This window comes from Echinops telfairi, unplaced genomic scaffold (assembly GCF_000313985.2).
Source record: "Echinops telfairi isolate 266 unplaced genomic scaffold, ASM31398v2 ScPeMD7_2291;HRSCAF=2852, whole genome shotgun sequence".
Classification (NCBI taxonomy): Eukaryota; Metazoa; Chordata; class Mammalia; order Afrosoricida; family Tenrecidae; genus Echinops; species Echinops telfairi.
Genome location: NW_022106189.1, coordinates 35,585,117 through 35,605,604, shown reverse-complemented (window position 1 = coordinate 35,605,604; position 20,488 = coordinate 35,585,117). Strand labels below are relative to the sequence as shown.

The 20,488-nt window shown below is 41.1% G+C and overlaps 1 protein-coding gene across 1 annotated transcript in view; it reads right to left on the bottom strand.

Annotated features, from left to right (window-relative positions):
- HYDIN (HYDIN axonemal central pair apparatus protein) overlaps positions 1 to 20,488 on the bottom strand; it is a 402,419-nt gene that overhangs the window by 304,554 nt on the left and 77,377 nt on the right. The window contains exons 3-6 of the mRNA XM_045293924.1: positions 10,997 to 11,153; positions 8,790 to 8,915; positions 5,480 to 5,599; positions 1,656 to 1,790 (exon numbers count right to left, since the gene is read on the bottom strand). Of these exons, the coding sequence (XP_045149859.1) occupies positions 1,656 to 1,790; positions 5,480 to 5,599; positions 8,790 to 8,915; positions 10,997 to 11,131 (516 nt within the window). The 5' untranslated portion in view covers positions 11,132 to 11,153. The remainder of the gene's footprint in view (positions 1 to 1,655; positions 1,791 to 5,479; positions 5,600 to 8,789; positions 8,916 to 10,996; positions 11,154 to 20,488) is intronic.

Below are 20,488 nucleotides of genomic sequence, written 5' to 3'. Positions count from 1 at the left end.
CTGGACGCTATATCTTATGGTAGCCAGGCACCATCAGCTTTCTTCACCACCTTTGCTTATGTTCACATTTTTCTTCAGCAATTGTGTTGGGAAGGTGTGCATCCTGGAATGCCAATTTAATAGGACAATGTGTTTTTGCAATGAGTAAGTGCTTGGGTGGAGGCCCAATGTCCATCTGGCCTGCACATGTTTTAAATGTGCAATGTGGACAAGGGAACTCATCCGTGCAACCCAGCGCTTCTCAATCTGTGGGTCGCAACCCCTTTGGGGGTGGAATGACCCATTCACAGGGATTGCCTGAATCATAACAGTAGCAAAATGACAGTGATGAAGTAGCAATGAAAATATACCTATTCCCATGTGAAACAGCTCCGGCTCCTCAGAACGCTGCTGGGGCCTTCCCAGACAGACAATCTGCAGTGCAGAGCCAGGCTTCTCCCCAAGATGGATTCTCCACCACACACAAAAATCAAGGAAGGCCAACTCTTGGAAAGCAGCACGGTCTGTATTTCCAGCTGCACTGAGGAATGAGAGGAAGCTGACCCTCCAAACAAAAATCCAAGTACCATTCTCTTCACACAGTATATTCTGACAGAACCTCAAGGTGGGGGGACTGGCGGGCTTCAACAATATATAAGCAGCAAGCCCTACTTCTGGAGTTATTTATTTTCCATTTATCTCAATCGTATTCTAAACATATGTACAGGTCCATAGACATGGTCCAAGAAATAAACGGTGACGATGCAAACTGGCATCTTTGCGGGAGCAGACAGCCTCATCTCTCTCCTGCAGAGTGCCTGATGGGTGTGGACCACGGGCCTGTGGTTAGCAGCCTGACACAGAACCCAACCACACCATCAGAGCTCCTTGGCACTATAGTAGCAGCAGTATCCGTGGGACTTTTAACTGCCCACTACAATGATGTATGCTGGCAGACCACATTAAATCCTCAGTCCCTGCTCTCCAGAAAAGTAACAACAGTAGCAATAGTAGCAGGAATGGTGGTAATGATAAGAGCAGCTAGTAAATACTAGTGCGGAGGAGAAAGGAGTCAAAGCTAGTGCTCTCTGGCCCCATCATGGAGCAATACTGGTAAGCACACACACTCCTGGCATACATAATCTGATGGTGCTTTCTTAGACCTGTTTCAGTCTTATTGCTGGCCTTTTGGCAAAACCCTTTGGCTCTTAGGCCAAGAATTTTTCTGTCTTGGAGAAAGGCTGCTGAGGAAGCCACCTCTCTCAGATCCCTTCATCTACTCAGCCCTCAGAGGGTAACTAGTTAGAATCTGGAGAGGAGACATGTCATCCACTAGGGTCCCTAACATCCAACAACCTATAATTGCATCCGTTGCCTCAGTTTGTGGTACCCAGGCCACATCTTTTCCTTTTGCGTGTCCCTCCGCTGTAGCTCCAACAGAACTATGCCTGGGCAGAGAGAGGAGCAGAGGAGAATCACACGTGCTCACACCCTGGCTACATAAAGTACGCTCCCGTCATTGCTCATTTCCACAGGTGGACCATCCCCTCCTCTCACCCACTCCCTTGCCTCCCCCCACCCACACACCATCGCTATGAATGCTCAGAATCACAAGCAGCGGGTGACAGTCAACCAAACAGGAACGGGCACCATTTTCTCGCCAGCACGGCCTTTACCTTGTTCTCCTCTGGCGTGAAGAGGATTCGGAACGTGGATGGCACTCCTGGAGCCACTTTGTGGCCAATATCTTTGGGGCTGATTACTTTGAAGTAAGGGGAACTTTCCTCAATGACCTTGACCATCCTTGGAATCTGCGAGAAAGACACATCACGATGGACACTGTGCATGTGGCAAAGCATCAGAAGCAGCACAGGACTAGGAGCGACACTACTTCAGTGACCTGGGTCAGGTCTGAACTTCCGTTTCCTCAACTGTAAAGGGAAACGACAGTGCCTATTATCTTTAGTTGCATGTCCACACAAAGTAGGTACTTGACAGATTGAAGCATTGGGTTTTATTGACATTATTATCATTCATTTTTTATTATTACTGGAACTCTTTGTTCATTGTACTACTTAAAGGCAACTAGCTTCAAAGACTAACTGCTTAGCCAGCTAAAAGCCACACCTGCAAAGCAGAATTAATCTGGATTTCCGAGTGTTTGAGAACTGTTCTGGGAGGAGGTCACATTTATTGCCCAATATGCCACTAAATTCTCACATTTACTGCCCAATGGGCCACTAAAGCCTTTGAGTTTCACTATGACTCCCATTGTCTGATGAGGAGACAGACATTTGCCCAAAGTGGCCTAAACTTGACACAGAGTGAAAGTTGGGAGTCAGCTCCTGTCCTGCCTCCACCCTCCCTCTATATAGGTCATCCTAACAAAACACCACCGACAAAGAACAGAGAGCCAAGGACACCAAGGCTGAGAAGACAAGCAGAAACGCATTTAAGAATTCAGGCAGAGATCATCCTAAGACTAGAGATTGGAGGGAGAAAGAAGAGGTGCATGCAGATCTGCTAGGAATGGAATGGGCTTCCTGGAAAGGATGATGCTTTGCAAACTTGCTGGGAATATTTTTAGTAAGATTGTCATTGTGGCTTCCAAACAAAAAGGAAAGCAGCAACAAACACGACAACAGCAACAACTATACCCACACCCCTCACTTAGCAACATGATTCCAAAGACTAAGTCAACACGACAACAGCAACAACTATACCCACACCCCTCACTTAGCAACATGATTCCAAAGACAATGTGTGAAAATTGGCATCATGTGAAAATGGAGGATGACTATATCACTGTATAACTTCCAAACCACCTTATTGCTTAGCTGCCAAATTACAGCTTTGCATCGCTATCAAATTACACCATTATACACCTACTAAACCACTGAGAATAATGACCCAGTCAAGTTAACACATACCCTTAACCATCCCAGCCAGTATCACTCATCCCCCAACACAGCCGTTGTACATCATTAATGCACAAAATAGTTGGATTGTTAGGCTTTTTATTACTGTTATAAATGTGGAATATCAGCTAATGAGTTATTTGTTAAGTGAGGTGTAGCTGTATTGGTTGTGTCTGTCTTAGAAAAAGTATAGCCAATTCTCCTTATGAGCAAGGATGGCTAGACTTTGTCTCACAGACTTTGGACATGTTATCAGGAAAGACCAGTTTCTGGAAAGGACATCATGCTGGGTATAATAGAAGGGCAACAAAACATGAGGAAGGCCCTCCGGGAGACGGACTGACACATAACAGTAATTATGTGCAGGATGGTACAGGACCAGGCAGTATTCCGTTCTGTTGTGACCACAGGGTCACTATGAGTGGGGACCAACTTGATAGCATCTACAACAAGAAGAGCCATCTTTGTTTAGTGCTCTGTGGCAGGCACTGAGCTAGGTACTGTATGTTCATGTTCTCATCTAATATTCAAAACACCCCATTGGAAAGGACACTATTACTGTCCCACGCCTTGATGAAGTGCAGTTATTTACCCAAGGTCTGGAGCTTTGAGATGGCACAGCTGTACTATGAACCCAGGCTAGACTGACTCTGGGTACTGACAATTGCAGCCCAAATAGAATTGTGCTGTGGGTTATGGAGTGACCATGGCTTGTTCTGATCTTGGTTTAAAAAGACAAAAATCCCATGCCAGTGAGAAAGTAGTCAGACATGGGTGGCACTTAAGGCTCCTCAGTGGTCCTTATCTGACTGACCCTGTGGTTTCTTCTGAGACCCTGAGCGTATGCAGTAGAGAAAGAGCCTACATCAGCTACCATGACATTGGGGAATAGCTTACCCAAGAACAAGCCTGCCTAGATGAAAAATCTGTGGCTTAGCAGTGGGACTTTCCTTTTTCGCAAGCTATCCCCAACATTCTGGCTGCATCTGACCAAGATGTTACCTATAGGAACTGAGTGCCTCTGGCAGACAAAACTCACACATGCCCTTTATCCCTGAGTTATTCATATATGCTTCCTGATAATGACTCCTTGTTTAGGGTCAGGAGAAGTGGCCAAAAGTTCCTTTAGACTAGTTCCTCTCTACTGTTAATAACCCCAAAATACCTGACCAAGCGTCAGCCGTAGAGGAGAAAGGAAGGAAGAGAACTGAAAGTGAGAAACTGAGTTAGTTGGCAGTCGGACATGACGAGAGGAGAGTCCTGATATCTATATAACGGGCGTCTTCTTGAGGTCTAGGAACATTATCCTGAGCACCTCAGATTATTCTTCTTCTCTGTTTGCCCTTTTAGCTTCTGTCCCCAAAGCTCTTCTTGCAAACACTGCAGCAAAGAACTAAATGTACCATTTTCTCCACAGTCTGACTTTGCTGTGACTAAATCACCTCATTGATCCCTGACAGGCATCACTGATTCCTTTAATGAGCTACTGCACTGAATATAACCACAAATCTTCTCCTTTGCCTTGGATTCTCACATCATCTTCACTTACTCCTTTTCTCCTCGTAGGGTTTTTTGCACATCTTTAGGCTCCTGTCCCTGTCAGTAGTCCTATTTGTCTTTGCACCGGAAGTTCGGCATCTGTCAGATGCCTTCTTCCCCATCTGGCTACTTCTCACACTGAAGAATGCTTCATACTTACCTTCTATGTCATTCTTTCTTGTTGTATGTGAAGGAAATGCTTAGGCATTTCATACTTTTTCCTTGAGATAAACTCAAGTCACCTTTAAAGAGACATACAAAGGCTACAAAATAAACTCTCGTTTGCAATCGCAAAGGGAAAGACCAGTATCTCCCAAAGTATGTGATATCGCCCCCCTGAGGGGTGCTGGCACAATCCAGGACAACTGCACAAACAGATGCCTACACTTTATCCTGGATTATGGGCTATATTAGTACAAAAGTTTTTCATTGCCAAGGGGTAACTAGTAATTTTTTTTTCTGAAAAGGGGGAGGTAGGCCAAATAAATTAGGGAACTTACAGCACAGGCAGTGGAAGTCTATATGTAAAAGGGAGGAGACAAAACAGAGTGGGCCGGGTAGTTGGCCTTTTTTCAAAAAAAGAGAAAAAAATATATGGATTTTGAAGACTTGACTTGTGAAAATACACTGGCTCGGTGATTGCAATTCCTAAAAGTAGAGTGCAAGTCTTGAGTTAGGGAGCTGGTGGATCTAGTTCAGAGGACTCAAGTATTCGTAATTAATTGTCTCATCTTAAATCTAAATCAACTGACCTATGTGAAAGTTGCAGCCTATCCATTTAATCGATCCACTAATTCAACAGACAGCACACGGGTTTGAGACTCACTGCTTTGGGGGCACAGTTCTGTGATTTGAACAGAGTAACAAACAATCCGATACTGCCTTGAGCTTATTGAGCTTACAGTCAAAGAGCATTCTTTCCAGTCTATTTGCTTAGATCTTTCCAACTAAAAGACTTATTTGAGATTCTGTAGGCTTCCCTTTTACTTCATCCCTTTTCATGTGTCCTGGAAATGTTCAGCCATCCCAGGGGACATACTTACCTTGTCATTGTTCCTCAAAACCAGTGGGACTTCATAGACCTCACAGGGAGAATAATTCTGAAACACAATTTCTGATGGAAAGGGCTGAAATAATGCCTGATCCAGGTCAATCCCTGAAAACTGAATTCAAAGAAGAAATTAATCACACAGTCAGAGTGACAAAAATAATGGGAGAAGTTAATAAAATACTAAAACTAAGATACAATTAAAAGGGTGCAAACCACTATAAACATTAATAGTCATAGCATGAATGTCATATTCATGAACTTCATTCATACAAGAGGAAGTAGAAATTTTGGAACTGAAAGGAAAAAGAAGATGAAGTGTAATGAGAACAGCAACCTCATCCTGACATTTCTAGCAACGGTGAGTGAGGTCATTTGAACGAACTGCCCTATGAAGTAACCTGAAAAGCTAGATCAACAAGATCTACTGGAAGGGCTAGAGAGCCGATAAGAGTGACAATTACCAGCCAGACTCCAGGACAAGACTGAAAACTCGGTGCAGGGTAGTCGTCGCAGGGGCGGTGTGTGTAGAGTGAGTACAGAGAGTCGGTCATCAGAGAATAAGGATAAATTGGAATAAGAATAAACTGGAAGACTGAACGAAGAGAACATTATCACAAGGGCTCAAATAGTTTCTACAATTTTTCAGTTATAACATGTTACAACTACGAACCAAAAACTGCACAGCAACAAAAATATGCAAATTTAGAATGATCAGGTATAAAACAATAAATGAAAATTAACAGTTGCTGCAGAGTAATATAATTCATACTCATTACATATAAAAAAAAGAACCCTGGTGGTGCGATGGGCAAGTATTAGCCTTCTAACCGCAGCATCGGCGGTTCACATCCACTAGATACTCTGTACAACAGAGATGAGGTTCCTGTGAAGATTTACAGTTTCTCGGGGTCGGGGAAAGGGTAGAAAGGGGGGAGCCATCACAAGCTCGGATACATAGCCCCCCACCCCACGTGGATGAATAACAGAAACGTGAGTGAAGGAAGATGATACGAAATAATAATAGCAATATATAATGGATCAAGGATTCAAGAGGGTGGGAGGGTGAAGGAAGGGAGGGGTAAAAAGAGACGCTTATACCAAGGGCTCAAGTAGAAAGAAAATGTTTTGGAAATGATGGCGACATATGTACAAATATGCTGGACACAATTGATGTATGCGATGTTATAAAAACTGTAACAGCACTCAATAAAATGATTTTAAAATAAAAAGATGTACAGTTTCAGAAATCCAAAGGAGCAGCTTTATGCTGTCCATCCAGAGTCACTATGAGTCAGGACAGACTCCATGGTAGTGGGAGTGGATGTACCCCAGGAAATAAAAGGAAAGACTGAGAATTTGGATACAGAATTGAAAATGATTTTTAATAGGAAAATCAAAATATAAATTCTACAATTTTTAAATTTTTTATTATTAATTGGGAGTTGATACATATATCATTTCATAGGTCAATCACATCAAGCAGAATTGTACAATTGCTACCATAATCAGTTTTCAAACATTCTTTTTCTTCCTGGACTCCCTTTTACTGCCCCTCCTCTCCCCCCAACTACTGTATCTCACCCCTCCAAAACCCTTATTATACTGCTGTCCCTATAGGTTCATCAATCCTGGGTTTTCATCTACCAAAGCACAGAAAAACATAAAACAAAACTTCATGAGGGTAACCTCCAGTGACATACGCCTCTGAGAGACACCCTAATATGAACAAACAAAAACAAAACACACACACAGAAAATGTTGAAAACCAGATCAAGTCCAGCATACATCAGAGCAGGGATCAACGAACACAGTTTTAACTGTTCAAGTCAGACTGATGCCTTTGAACCTCTACACTCATCTCTCCAGTGCAGTCTGTCTGTAACCACCTTCCTCCCATCCAGTTGTGGATAGAAGGAGTTCAGCAGAGACTTATTTCCTGTGCAATTCTACAAGTTTAAGTTCTTATCTTAATCATAAAAATTTTAAAAATTCAATGGGTATATTTAGTAGCTGATTAATTACAACTAACCAAAATAATAATTACTGATCTTAAGAGCTAGCCCAGCAGAAAATAACCAGAACTAAGCAGGCTGATTGACATGAAAGAAAATACAGAAGAGTAGGAAGCTATATAGATGATACCAAAAAGATTTAAAATAGGTACAGCTGGGGTCTCAAAAGAAGAAAACTAGAAGAAAAGCAATTTTTTATGAAATAATGGGATTTAAAAGAAGAAATCCCATTCTGAAGCACAAATTAGAAGTCCATGGAAAACAAAGATTTAAAATAATTGTAAAGGAGGCCAGAAGAACAAAAGATTATTAAAAAATGAATATTTAACTTCTAGCGAGTGAAAAATATACTGATAGCTGACTTCTCAGTATTAACAACACAAATCAGGTAAGAACCAGAATACATATATATCTTTAAAAATATCTTCTGAAAAATAATCCCTCTGAAAACACAATAGTGTTTACGCAAAGAGTTTCACTTCAAGAATGAAGGTGAAATATGGACATTTTCAGAGAGATGGAAATGGAGAGGAAATTATCATCACCATCTCATACTCAGCTCCCTCCCCTCAAGTGGGTGCCAACTCAGAGTGACCCTGTGGGACAGTAGAACTGCCCACTTATCACCACCTTCTAAAGGAAATACCAAATGATATGCTCTCCGGAGAAGGAAATTCATCTCTGAAGTGTGCACTGGCAAGAAGAGTAACCGAAGGGTGAATCTGCATGAGTATGACAACATGCACGCCCCCATTCCTTCTGAAACCGAGCAGCCATGGGATCTGATTTAGCCAGTGAACTATGAATGGCGGTGATCTATGGCAATTCGAGGTAAAAGTTTTAAAAGCCAATGTGTCATTCGCCACATCCTCTCTTGTTGCATTGATTTTAGAATGTGAGATGATTGTGAGATGAAAACCTATTCTTTAGCGTCCAAACCCACACCTATGTTAGTGAGAAACAAGCCAGAATAGACAGGAAATAGCCACTTTCACACTTCTTCTTTCTTTCTAGCGATAGCAGCTCGGGTAGGAAGGGATTGATATGGTGATTACAGTAAGAAGATAACTTAACTGGGCTTGGCTAATGTTGTTCTTGGACTTATTCCTAACTTGCAAACAGCAGTGTCAAAGACTTTGTAGAAGTAGCTAAGAAAGTACCAAAATCAACAAAGGTAAAAGGTCAGGCATGAAACCAACCAACGAGAGATCAGTTTGCCATGCAGGTGCTCTAGCATGCGCACGTGGCTCCAGGGCTCACTTTAGATGCTAAGATGACACAAACAACTACCTTTTGATGCGTTGTTTCCCCCATATCCAGAAGTTCAATGATCTGTGGTCGGCACATCACACGTGTGTTTGCCAGTTTCTGCTCTGTGGTGAGGGACATTTCCTTCAGGAACTCTGAGGGTGTCAGCTAGAATTCAGCACAAAAGATTCATAAATGGTTACAATTTTTAAAAAGTATTTTCTAAGGGCTGGTAATGAAGAATTTGTATCTGAAGACTCCAGGATAATCCAGGAATTTCACTAAACTCCCCCTATAAAATATTTAAAATAACTAAATTACAAGTAGTCCCTGAGTCACAAATGTACGATTTATATGTAATCCAATAAACCTGTGGTTACAAACCAACCCCCAATAAAGCCTTTTGTATTAAAATTTGAGGTACATGCAATAGTTTCTACAGGCATTACTCTGCTATGCACATCAGAACACTGTTATTATTCTGTGTTTTATGTTAAATATGGTGTGGTACATCTAGAAATGTTTCTTTAATGTTGTTTATTCATAAAAGGAACACTATATACTAAGAAAAACACTCGACTGCCTGAGGTTAGATATGAACCACACCCAACTGTTCAGACTTAAGACTTAAAAATTGGTTTGAAAGGGAATGAGTTTATAATCTGGGTGCTGCCTGTGCACTGTAGAAATACCACTTCTTCAGCCCAGTAACTGGAAATGACAGGTGGTGGCTGTTTACAACTTTGAGGAGATCACACAAAAGAACCAGGCAGGGAGTGTGTGTGTAAAAGTCAAGAAACTGCACAGAAACATGTCCAAAAAGTTGAACACTTAGGCTCAGAAGAGCCTCTGAGCTAAAATTACTTATCAGTTTTTGGAGCTAATAAATTTGAAATATTTCTACTTCTCAACAGAACTTAAAACATGCAATCAAAGCTACTAGGTGTTTAACTATCATTGTTACCAAAAGCTAAAAAACAATCCTACAAAATGTAAACTGCCTGGGAAGTGTATTTTAATTGCTCAGGAAAGAGTTGGAACTGTCCAGAAATCACAGAAGCACTTGTAGGTCTTGTTTTCAAAGCGCCCCGGTCCTCATCAACCCTAGCAGATAGTCGTAGTCACATATCCCAATAAGATTTTTAACACCTTCTAATGTTAGGAGGGGAAAAAGATATAATATACCATAACAATAAAACTAACCCAGCAAGAAATTAGTCACAAATTGTTTCTGTCTAAAAACGATCATGTGCTTAGTTATTGTTATTCTAGGATGTTCACATTATTCTAGGGACTACTTCATATGCAAGGCAATTATTATCACTGGTAGCAATATGATGCTTACGTATGTGCCAGCACTTTTAAAAACATCCAGGGACGCATAATTTAGCTGAATGATTGTGCCGTAGGTTAGAGCCAGTGCTCTTCACGAATGTTTATTTCCCTGCAAATTTAATTTCTGTGGTTTGAGTACATGAAGATGAATGCTTCCAACTTGCTTTCTAAATTCCATTTGATCGGAACCAAGATCAGAATAATACAATTTCTGGAGACATCATCTGCGCATTGGTGATTTCAGTAAAAACAATAAGGATCTAACAAGCAAAGAAGCTCCGGCATTATTTAAATAGGCAACAGCCACCACCACCAAAGGGGATATGAGGACTGATTCTGCTTTTGTAATCAGAATGCAACTTAGGGCCAGCTTTTGAAACAAAGTAGCACTATTGCTGCCTACTGTGAAATTTTATTAATGTTGCTTATATTGTGTAGCTCATGATCTCATTCCCATTGAATTATTATAATTCATCACGATACATATGTACATACATAGAATTTTAAAGGTGAGGAAAAATAATAAATATATTGCCTAGCTGCCAGAGAGTCATCATTATTCGCCACAGCAGCCACAAACAAAAATAATCAACGAGGCAATAAAGTATTAGGTTGAGCCACATGAAATTTCCAGTATTTGACTATTTTTGAACTACACAAATGACGATTTCATATGGCTCACCCTAATATTTAGAATGTAATCTTCCCTCAAGGGATTAACTGGAGCAATTCAAGCTTCTACTATGAAGGATGTATGTCTGTAATTTCATAAACTTCTCAAGCTTTGAGAGGTGCCTGTGCTCTAAGCAAGCTACCAGCTACCATGTTAACGACCTTGGCATCCATCCGACAGTCTCTGTTTGACATTCTGAAAGTGTATGACATATTTTAAATAGTAGCCTCTTGTACATTACCATTTGGTTTGTTTCGTCTTCTGTAACCACCTTCGGGCTCAAAGGTGGCAAAACCTTGCTTTGGAAGCCTTTAAGCATCTTGACTAACCCCGTCTGAACAGCCCCCATGGACTTCTCCAGTCGGCTACTTGTCATTTTGGGCTTTTTCTTGGATCACCTATGAATGGGGGAAAAGAGTTTTAGAACAAATACAGCGATACATCCTGCACTAAGATCACAGATTATTGATTTCAAATGTAGAAGATATGGGTCTTCAAATTACATGAAATACTTAGAACAAGCGTGTTAATAAAAGAGTCCACTCTATGTGACTAATGCAGATTTAGCCTTATCTCAAATCCCAGGATGTCTTTTTGGGCCGACCTAGGGATTCTTGAATAAGCTTAGGAAAGACAGGATATTCCAGCAGTTTGTTCTGCTTGCTACCTTTACTGTTCCACTGAAAAACAAAGCAAACACCAGTGCAACTTTGTCTGCATATTTGACAGTTCGCTTCCATAATATGTACTGTAATCCTCCAAACAGAAGAATCAGGCTTCAGGCCCTAGCAGCTGGGCAGAGACTCAAAAGCAGCAGCATGCTGGGGGGGGGGGGGTGGAATTTCTGGAAAAGGTCAGAGCTATTTTTTTTTTAAGCTCCTTGGAGCCTCCAGGTAATAACTCAAAAGGGCAAAAGAAGTATATGTTGCTTTAGGAAAGTAACAAATGAAGTATGATAATGGAGCAGTATTTTCCCAAAACTTTTAAGCTTTCAAAATCCTTCATCCAACCGAAAAAATGACTGGAGCACTCCAACAAAGGAACACGAACCCCGAAGTCTTCATGAAGCCGAACAACAGTTCACCTTCAGTGGTAACAACGGTCTGCTCTAACTCTTCAGAATTAGCTGTCTGAGGACCTGGCGACAACAGCCACTTGGAAGACGGAAGGAAACGTAGGTGCCTGTAGCTTCTATTAACGGAGGAGGAATAACCGAGAAACAAAGCAGTGTGAGGACGGTTGTGCAACTTGAAGAAAGTAATCAAATTCACTGAATGGTGCGTGTAGAGACTGTTGAATTGGTGTGTGTGTTGTGTATATCCTCAATAACACAAGACTGACAATAAGCATTTCATGTACTTAATTGTAGAGCTCAGATTAAAACAAAGTTGAGGACAAGAAGGGAAATTATATATATGTACACACACACGTTTTCCAACAAAGAGGCAATTAAAGACAAATGAAGGCGGGGTGGGAGGGTGGGGGAGGGGGGAGAAAGGACATAGAATAGGACCATTACTATACACAGACTCATACTGATGCACAAGAGAGTAAGAGAGGATGATTAAAGACATTATGTAGGAATCCCCTAAGATGGCATCAAATGAGACCTGCTTACTGATAGGCATTCCTGTATGTAATCCCCTTCCCTTGAATGGAGGCTTGGCTTAATGCTTACTTCTAAAAACCAGAATTTAGTATAAAGGATGTGTAATGGTTAGATTGAATGTCACCTTGGTGATATTTGTGTGGGGGTAGGGGTGGGGTCCCATCTGTCCATCAGCGTGGTGATGCCTCCCTCCTTATGAATATGACCTTTTTATAAGAGACAGTGAGAACGTCTCACTATTTTGCCCTTCACCTTCCTGCTTCCTTGATTCTGTGTCTGCCTCCAAGGGTGATTCTATGTGGGCTACTGAGTCTAGATGCTGTCAACACCCTGCCACATTCCCACCGACCTTGAATCCATGCAAGTCTGCACCCACCAGCCTGTGGTCTCCTCGTTCCTGCTCCATCTTTCTGTGTCGTCAGCCTGCAGCTACATGAGTCTGAAGAGGGCGCCAGCTAGCATCGAGCCCATGAAGTGGAGTTGAAATAGGCTGAGATGACTTCTCGATATAAAGTTTTGTCGTATACATATATGAGTGTCACTAGTTTTGCTTCTCTAGATAACCCAGCCTAATACAGGGTGGAATCTCATTTCTGAAAGTAGGTTATAAAAAGACTGTGGCTTCCGTCTTTGGCACCCTCTCCCTCTGGCTCTCTCTTGGATGACCAGCTGGCATGTGCTAAGGACCCTTGGGAAGCCTACCATGAGGCCCATGCAGTGAGGAACCAAAGACTGCCAGCAATGACATGAGTGAGTACAGAAATGGATATTCTGAGGACTATGAGAAGCCCCATGAATGAGCCTGGAGGCAGACTTCCCAGCCCCAAGTGAGAAATGAGATTACTACCGTGCTGGCCAACAACCTGACCAGACCAGACTGCGCAGAAGGCACCAAGTTAGACCTCATTCAGATTCCCCACCTCCAGCAACTGCTAGAAAATGAATGTTCATTGTTTTAAGTTAGGAAATTTTGATTATGTTTTGCTTCACAAATTCAGTAATTTGGTGCATAGTTAATCTGGCTCTCTATAAAGGTCTTATATACAGGATTTATAAAGAAAATTACTGAACCATAAAGATAAGCCTTTTTAAAATAAAGAAAAATAAAGAGGGAAAACTGAATATAGAAAGGCAAGCAATAGATTAAGTGCAATGAACACAGTTGTTATATAATATGAGACAGCTGAGACTAAATGTATAAGATGCATTAATAAAAGTGAATGAGCATATCTACTGGAAGAAAATTAGTTAAGATCGAATCATAAAGAGAAACCCAACTTTATGAAATGTAAAACAAGCACAGCTAAAACACAATATTTAAAAAGGCAAAAAAAAAATTAAGCATTCATCAAGCAAATGGAAGCTGTAACAGACTCCAGTTCTGATGTTCCATGGCTGTGCATTTTCAAGCTCTCCCCTCCCCTCCCTTTTATGGCCAACACCTGAAAAAGGTGATAAGGCCTGGAAATTTCCCCTTTGCACCAACTCACTCACTGCCATTGAGTGGACTCCAACTCGAGTATAAGCTGACCCGAGTATCAGCCGAGGCGCCTAAGTTTACCACAAAAGCTGCATTTAAATGTGCTGAAAAACTCGGCTTATAAACGAGTACATACGGTACCCTACAGGACAGGGTAGAAGCACCCTGTGGGGTTTCCAAGACTAACTCTTTAGAAGAATAGAAAGCCTCATCTTTCTCCTGAGAAGCAGCTGGTGATTTCAAACTGATGCACTTTGTGGTTAGCAAACCAACTCATAACCAACTATGCCACTAGAAATCTCAAACCACTCAAGCTCTGGCTTACATGCACACAGGCACCTTCATGATAGTAATGGATCTATTCATATATTTTAACTTCATAGCACACAACCACGCACCACAAAACAAAGTATGTATGAAATAACACACTGTATAAATATACCATATATATGAGGCAGCTTCAAAATGTTTGTAGAAAAATGGAATTACAAAATAATGAAATTTTCCCGTGAGCTTTTTGAAGCCCCTTTCTCTCCATCTCTGTCCCTATTAGGTAAAGAGATTCATACACTCATGCACATACATCTCTATATACATATGCACATACATATACTTATCACAAACAAACAAACTCAGTGCCATCAAGTCGATGCGCACACACAGCAACCCTATATGACAGGGTAGAACTGCCCCAGTGAGTTTCAGAGACTAACTGTTAACAGGAGTGGAAAACCTCATCTTTCTCCCGAGGCTCTGGTGGTTTCGAACTGCTAATCTTGTGGGTCATAGCCCAATGCATAAGAAAAACCACGCCACTAGCCTTGCACTGCTCTCTCAAGCCAGTTTTGAACTGCTTGTGAACCTTGCCTGCTCTCTACAGAAAGTCTCATTATATGAGTATTAATTTTTCCCATCCTTTTCATGCATGAGTGATGTCATAAGTCTCAATATCCAAAGAAAGTTTTGAGTAGAAGGGAAGCATCCATCTATGAGCAGGTGAGGGCAGTAGAAGAGATAAGAATACAGAGATCATGATCTTGATATCAAAATAGAACTCAGCCCCTCAATGTATTAAACAAGATAAAAAAGAATGTTTTATATTACTTAGATCTGTAATTCACAATATATAACAGTTACAAATATATATGCATCAAATAGCACAATCACCACCTAAGTAAAAATTATAGGCTATGCAAAGGGAAATAAATAGGTCTACACAAATAAGATTTTGGCTTACTCCTCTCAGCCCAAGACATTCCAGAGAACAAAAAATAAGTAAAGCAATTCAAGAGCTAAACAACATAATATATCAAATAGGTTTAGGATGATAAAGATTACACACTACTAATAGAAAATATACCTCCTGCATATGGAGCATTCACCACTATATGTTCCTGCATATGAAGCAAATGAAACATTCGTAAAGATTTGGTCATATATTGTAGAACAATGAAAACATCAGTGGTTTCATGAAGTACAGTACGTATATAGCAAACAATATACGATCACAATGCAATAGAACTAGCAGTTAAAAAATCCAAAGAAACAAAAATAGCTTAAAAGCCCTCTCACTGGGAAATTAAAATTCTTTTAAAATAACTCTTGAGTGAGGAGATCCCCTTGCAGAGGGGTCTAGGGGAGGAGATGAGCCAGTCACGGTGCGATGTAACAATGATGAGAAATACAACCTTCCTCTAGTTCCTAAAGGTTTCCTCCCCGCTCCCACTACCATGACTCGAATTCTATCTTGCAAGACTGGCTAGACCAGAGGAGGTACACTGGTACAGATAGGAACTGAAAATACAGGGAATCCAGGACAGATGAGCCCTATAGGACCAGTGGTGTGAGTGGCAAAACAGGGAGGGTAAAGGGAGAATGGGTAGGGAAGAGGGAACCGATTACATGGAACTGTGTGTGACCTCCTCCCTGGGGGACAGACAACCAAAAAGTGGATGAAGGGAGACGTCGGACAGGGCAAGATATGACAAAATACCCATTTATAAACTATCAAGGGCTCATGCGGGAGGGGGGAGCGGGGAGGGAGGGGAAAAATGAGGACCTAATGTCGGGGGTTTAAATGGAGAGAAAATGTTTTGAGAAACGATGTACAAATGCGCTTTACACAATTGATGTGTGTATGGATTGGGATAACAGTTGTATGAGCCCCTAATAAAATGTTAAAAAAAAAAAAAGAACTTAAAAAATGTATTAACTTATAAAAACAAAAACAAAACAAAAAAAACCTTAAAGGCAGTGTATGAAAACCAATATATTAATTTATATTAGGTGAACCGTGAATATGTTATAATTTATATAGTTCACAATAAATATAAAGATCAAAGCAAAAAAAAATAACTCTTGAGTGAAAGGGGGAATGCATATAAATTACAGCATTTCTGAAATATGATAATGAAAACATTATTAGCAAAGTCTATAGGATACACTTATTGACATAATCACTAGAAGATATATGGCTCTCCAGCACATCTTAGTCTTCAAAGTGACATCTGTGTTCTTTAACACTTTGAATAAGCCCTGGGCAGCAGATGAGGTCACTGCAATATGTAATTTGAATTAGGGACTGCAGCTTCCATGAACACTGACTGGGGATCCAAGTAACGTGAAATCCTTGATAACTTCAATCTTTTCTCCATTTAACATGATGTTGTCTATTGGTCCAGTTGTAAGGATTTGGGTTTTCCCTACAGTGAGTTGTAATCTATACTGAAGGCTGTAATTCCTGCTCTCATCCGTAAGTGCTTCAGGTCTTCGTCACTTTCACCAAGCTAGATATGTCATCTGCATATTGAACGTTGTTAATGAGCCTTCCTGACCCCACCTTCTTCTTCACATAGTCCAGCTTCTCAGGCTATTTGCTCAGGACAGAGATTGAATATGTATGGTGACAGGATGCAACCTTAATAATGCACAAATTTCTTGATTTTAAATTATACAGTATCACCTTGTTCTGCTCAAGCCACTGCCACTTGATCTTTGTACAGGCTCTGAATAAGCATGGTCAAGTGCTCGGCAAATCCCATTCTTCTCAAGGCTACCCAGAGTGTGTTACAGTTCACAGCTGCATGCCTTTGCATAGTCAATAAAACCCAAGTAAACATTTGTCTGGTGTTGGCTGCTGTCAAACAAGAGCCAATCTGATATCAGCAATGATATCCTTTGTTCCATGTCCTCTTCTGAATCCAGCCTGAATCTCTGGCAGCTCTCCGTCAATGCGGTGCTGAAACTGTTGTTGGATGATCTTTCACAAAATTTTACTTGCATGATGATACTGTTCTATAATTTGAGCATTCTGTTGGGTCATTTTTCTTTGCAATGGGCACAAATAGGATTTCTTCCACTCAGTTGACCAAGTAGCTGCTTTCCAAATTTCTTGGCATTAACAAGTGAGTGCTTCCGGTGCTTCATCATCTTGTTGAAACATTTCAGTTGCAATTCTCTCAATTCTTGTAGCTATAATTTGTGATCCACATAGTCAAATGCCTTTGCATGACCAATAAAATAAAGTAAACATCTTTCTGGTACTCTATGTTTTCATTCAAGATCCATCTGATGTCAGCAAGATATCCCTCCTTTTACATCTTCTTCTGAATCCAGCGTGAATTTCAGGCAGTTCTTTGTTGATGAACTGTTGCAACCATCTTGGAATTAACTTCTGAAAAATTTTACTTGCATGTGATATTAATGGCATTATTCAATATCTTCCACATTCTGTTTGGTCGACTTTCTTTAAAACTGGCACTTTTCCTGGGTAAAGTTATCTGTCTTCAAAATTTCTTGGCATAGACGAATGAGTACTTCCAGTGCCGTATCAGTTTGTGGAAACATTTCAGTTGGTATTCTGTCAATTCCCAGAGCCTTGTTTTCCACTAATGCCTTCAGGGCAGCTTCACTATCATTGGTTCTTGATCACATACTCCTCTTGAAATGGTTCAATGTGGGCCATTATTTTTGTTATCGTGACTGTGTATTCTTTCCATCTTCTTTTGATGTTTTGCATCATTCAGTATTTTGCCCATAGAATCCTTTAACATTGTAACCTAAATCTTGAATTTTTCCTTCAGTTCTTTCAGCTTAAGGCGTATTGTGTTCTTGGCTTTTGGTGTTCTACTCCTTGTCTTTCGGCATTTCATTATAATACTTGGTCCTATCAAGCTTCCCTTTGGCATTTTCTGTTCAACTCCTTTACTGTATCATTTCTTCTATTCGTTTTAGCCACTCTACATTCACGAGCAAGTTACAGACATAACAACAATTGTGAAGATGGTGCAGGGTGGGCAGTATTTTCTTCTGTTTGGCACAGAGTCCCTGTGAGTGTGAACTGACGTACTGGTACCCAACAACAGCACATGTCCAGGCCTTTCCTCCTAGTTTGTTGGAGTGTTTGGAAGCTCTGCTAAAACGTGTCTACCAGGACATACCCAAATCCTCACTATCAATATGGTTAGATTCCAAAGACCTAGTCATTACGTAAAATTCATCGTATGGGAGGAGAAGGAAGAGGATATGAAGGCAGCTGGAGCCTAGACCCTCAAAATTGCTGTGCTCTCAGCACTGTTGTGTTCTGGACCCCAAAGTCCTAGGCCATCAGAGCTGGCCCGTGGTCCAGTGGCAGACCAGAGGCGCACCTGGAGGATCTGGGACTCTAGTCACTGGCCAGGCCTGGGGTCAAGATAGTCAGTGACCCTCATGGCCCTGTGGCCACCTCCTCTGTAACCCTAACTCCTGCTGCCACCACATGGTCAGGACCCTACAGAAATGAGTGACATGCTACAGGTCTGGAAGAAATGGAAATCCAAGGTTAAGAACCTGAAGACTACTGGTTCAGCCACAGAGGAGTAAGGGGCAGCCCCAAGGCTCTGAGGTACTGTACCCAAGTAAGCTTCCCATAGCAGGACTCTTGAGAAGAGGGGAGCAGAAGCAGAACTGCTCTCACCCCCACTTCCTCTTGTTACTCTCTGATCTCTGGGAAAGGTGCTCCCCAAATCTGTCACAGTCACCACTTTTAGACAAAAAGAACCTGCAAGGATGGCTCCCTGGTGGCCTTCTGGGGAGCTGGCTGCTCTAGTTGTGAGCCTGACAGACATGGGTCTGCTGGCTAAGAGCCCGATGCAGGCAGGAAACTCAGGTTAATGAGCAAAACAGTCAGACAGAATTTTCACTACTGTCACACAGTGAAATAATCAATAAGTAAAGTGTAGATGAAATACCCTGGCATAGCTTCCAGTATCATAGCAACAAGCCACCAATTGACACACAGGGAAGTGGTGGAAGGTTTCCATTTTCTTAATGCAATTTCTCAACAATGTGTACCATTATGAAAAATGAATGTGAAGCCAGACACCATAAAACAGCAACACTTAGAAGAGAGGACTAAATGGAATTCATTTCACCAAGAAATTCTAGTGACCGGGGTGTCATCTGAGCTTCATGCTATGACCACAGTCTCCTGACAAAGTGAATTCCTTATAAATAATTGCAGTCTATCTATTATTTCTATGTATTACCATCGTTTGAGTAACTTGAGTAGCCATTCAGACTACAGCTCGCAAGCGCAGCTTTTCATGATCATGTTTGGTTTTTCAAATATCCTGACTTAAACACGGCAAATAAACTATCGCAAAGCCATGTTTGTCTTACTAACATATACTACCTTCTTTTTTATATGTCAATGATTTTGTCACCATCAGAGTCCGAAAGACAGGTGGGCTTGTAGGAACACAACAGTGAGAATGCCTTGTCTCCTACAGCTAGTAGACACAGAGAATGTTCATTCAGAGAATGTGCCTCAACACACACACATACACACACACACACACACACACACACTTCATTCAAGGTCATCTTTTTTCATGTGCTAAGTAAGGAACTGAACATATTTTTTATTGTAGCAGTTTCATAAACAAATGCATATATTGGCAAACAAAAGATGTGTATATGGGCAAACAAAAGGAATTGAAATTACTACTCATTGATAACGCAATACCTAATTTGGGTTTCCACCATCAAATCCAGGAGAGCTTATTCACAGTTTAACATAAACAATTGAGACGATGACCCCTTCTGCTAGCTTAGAAACATAAAGTCATAAGCTGCAGTTAACCATTTCTCCATGACTTTTTTTTTTGGTGGACAAACCTAAGCACAGGGAAACCGTGCACTCATTAATCTCTATTTCTAACATTTCCAACAACATCTAACTCAGTTGATTTTCTTCCCAGTGCATATATCAATTCTTTGAATCTACAGAATTTTATGGCATGAGAAAACATGCCTATGATGAGTTTAGTGAATCACTTTCTCAAACCTATTTATCTTACTTTCTCATTAGGAAGACATGTTAATAACTTTTAACCCTTTTAAAATAGCAATCTACTCTCTACAGGAGTTTTGACTGCCTTGTATCATTTCCTCTCTCCCCCTCCCAATTCTCTTTCTTTGGTTAAGATTATACTGCGCTGCTGGAAGGTTAGGCAGATCTGGCCATTCCTCGTGTCCGATCCCTCGATGCTCTGAATGCCATTGTAGGGTCACATACTTAGCCCAAGACCCATCAAAAGCCTTCCTTCAAATGACTGGCGGTGACTGGAAAGAAAAGTGCTTTGGACTCAGTGTGCCAGAGTGGC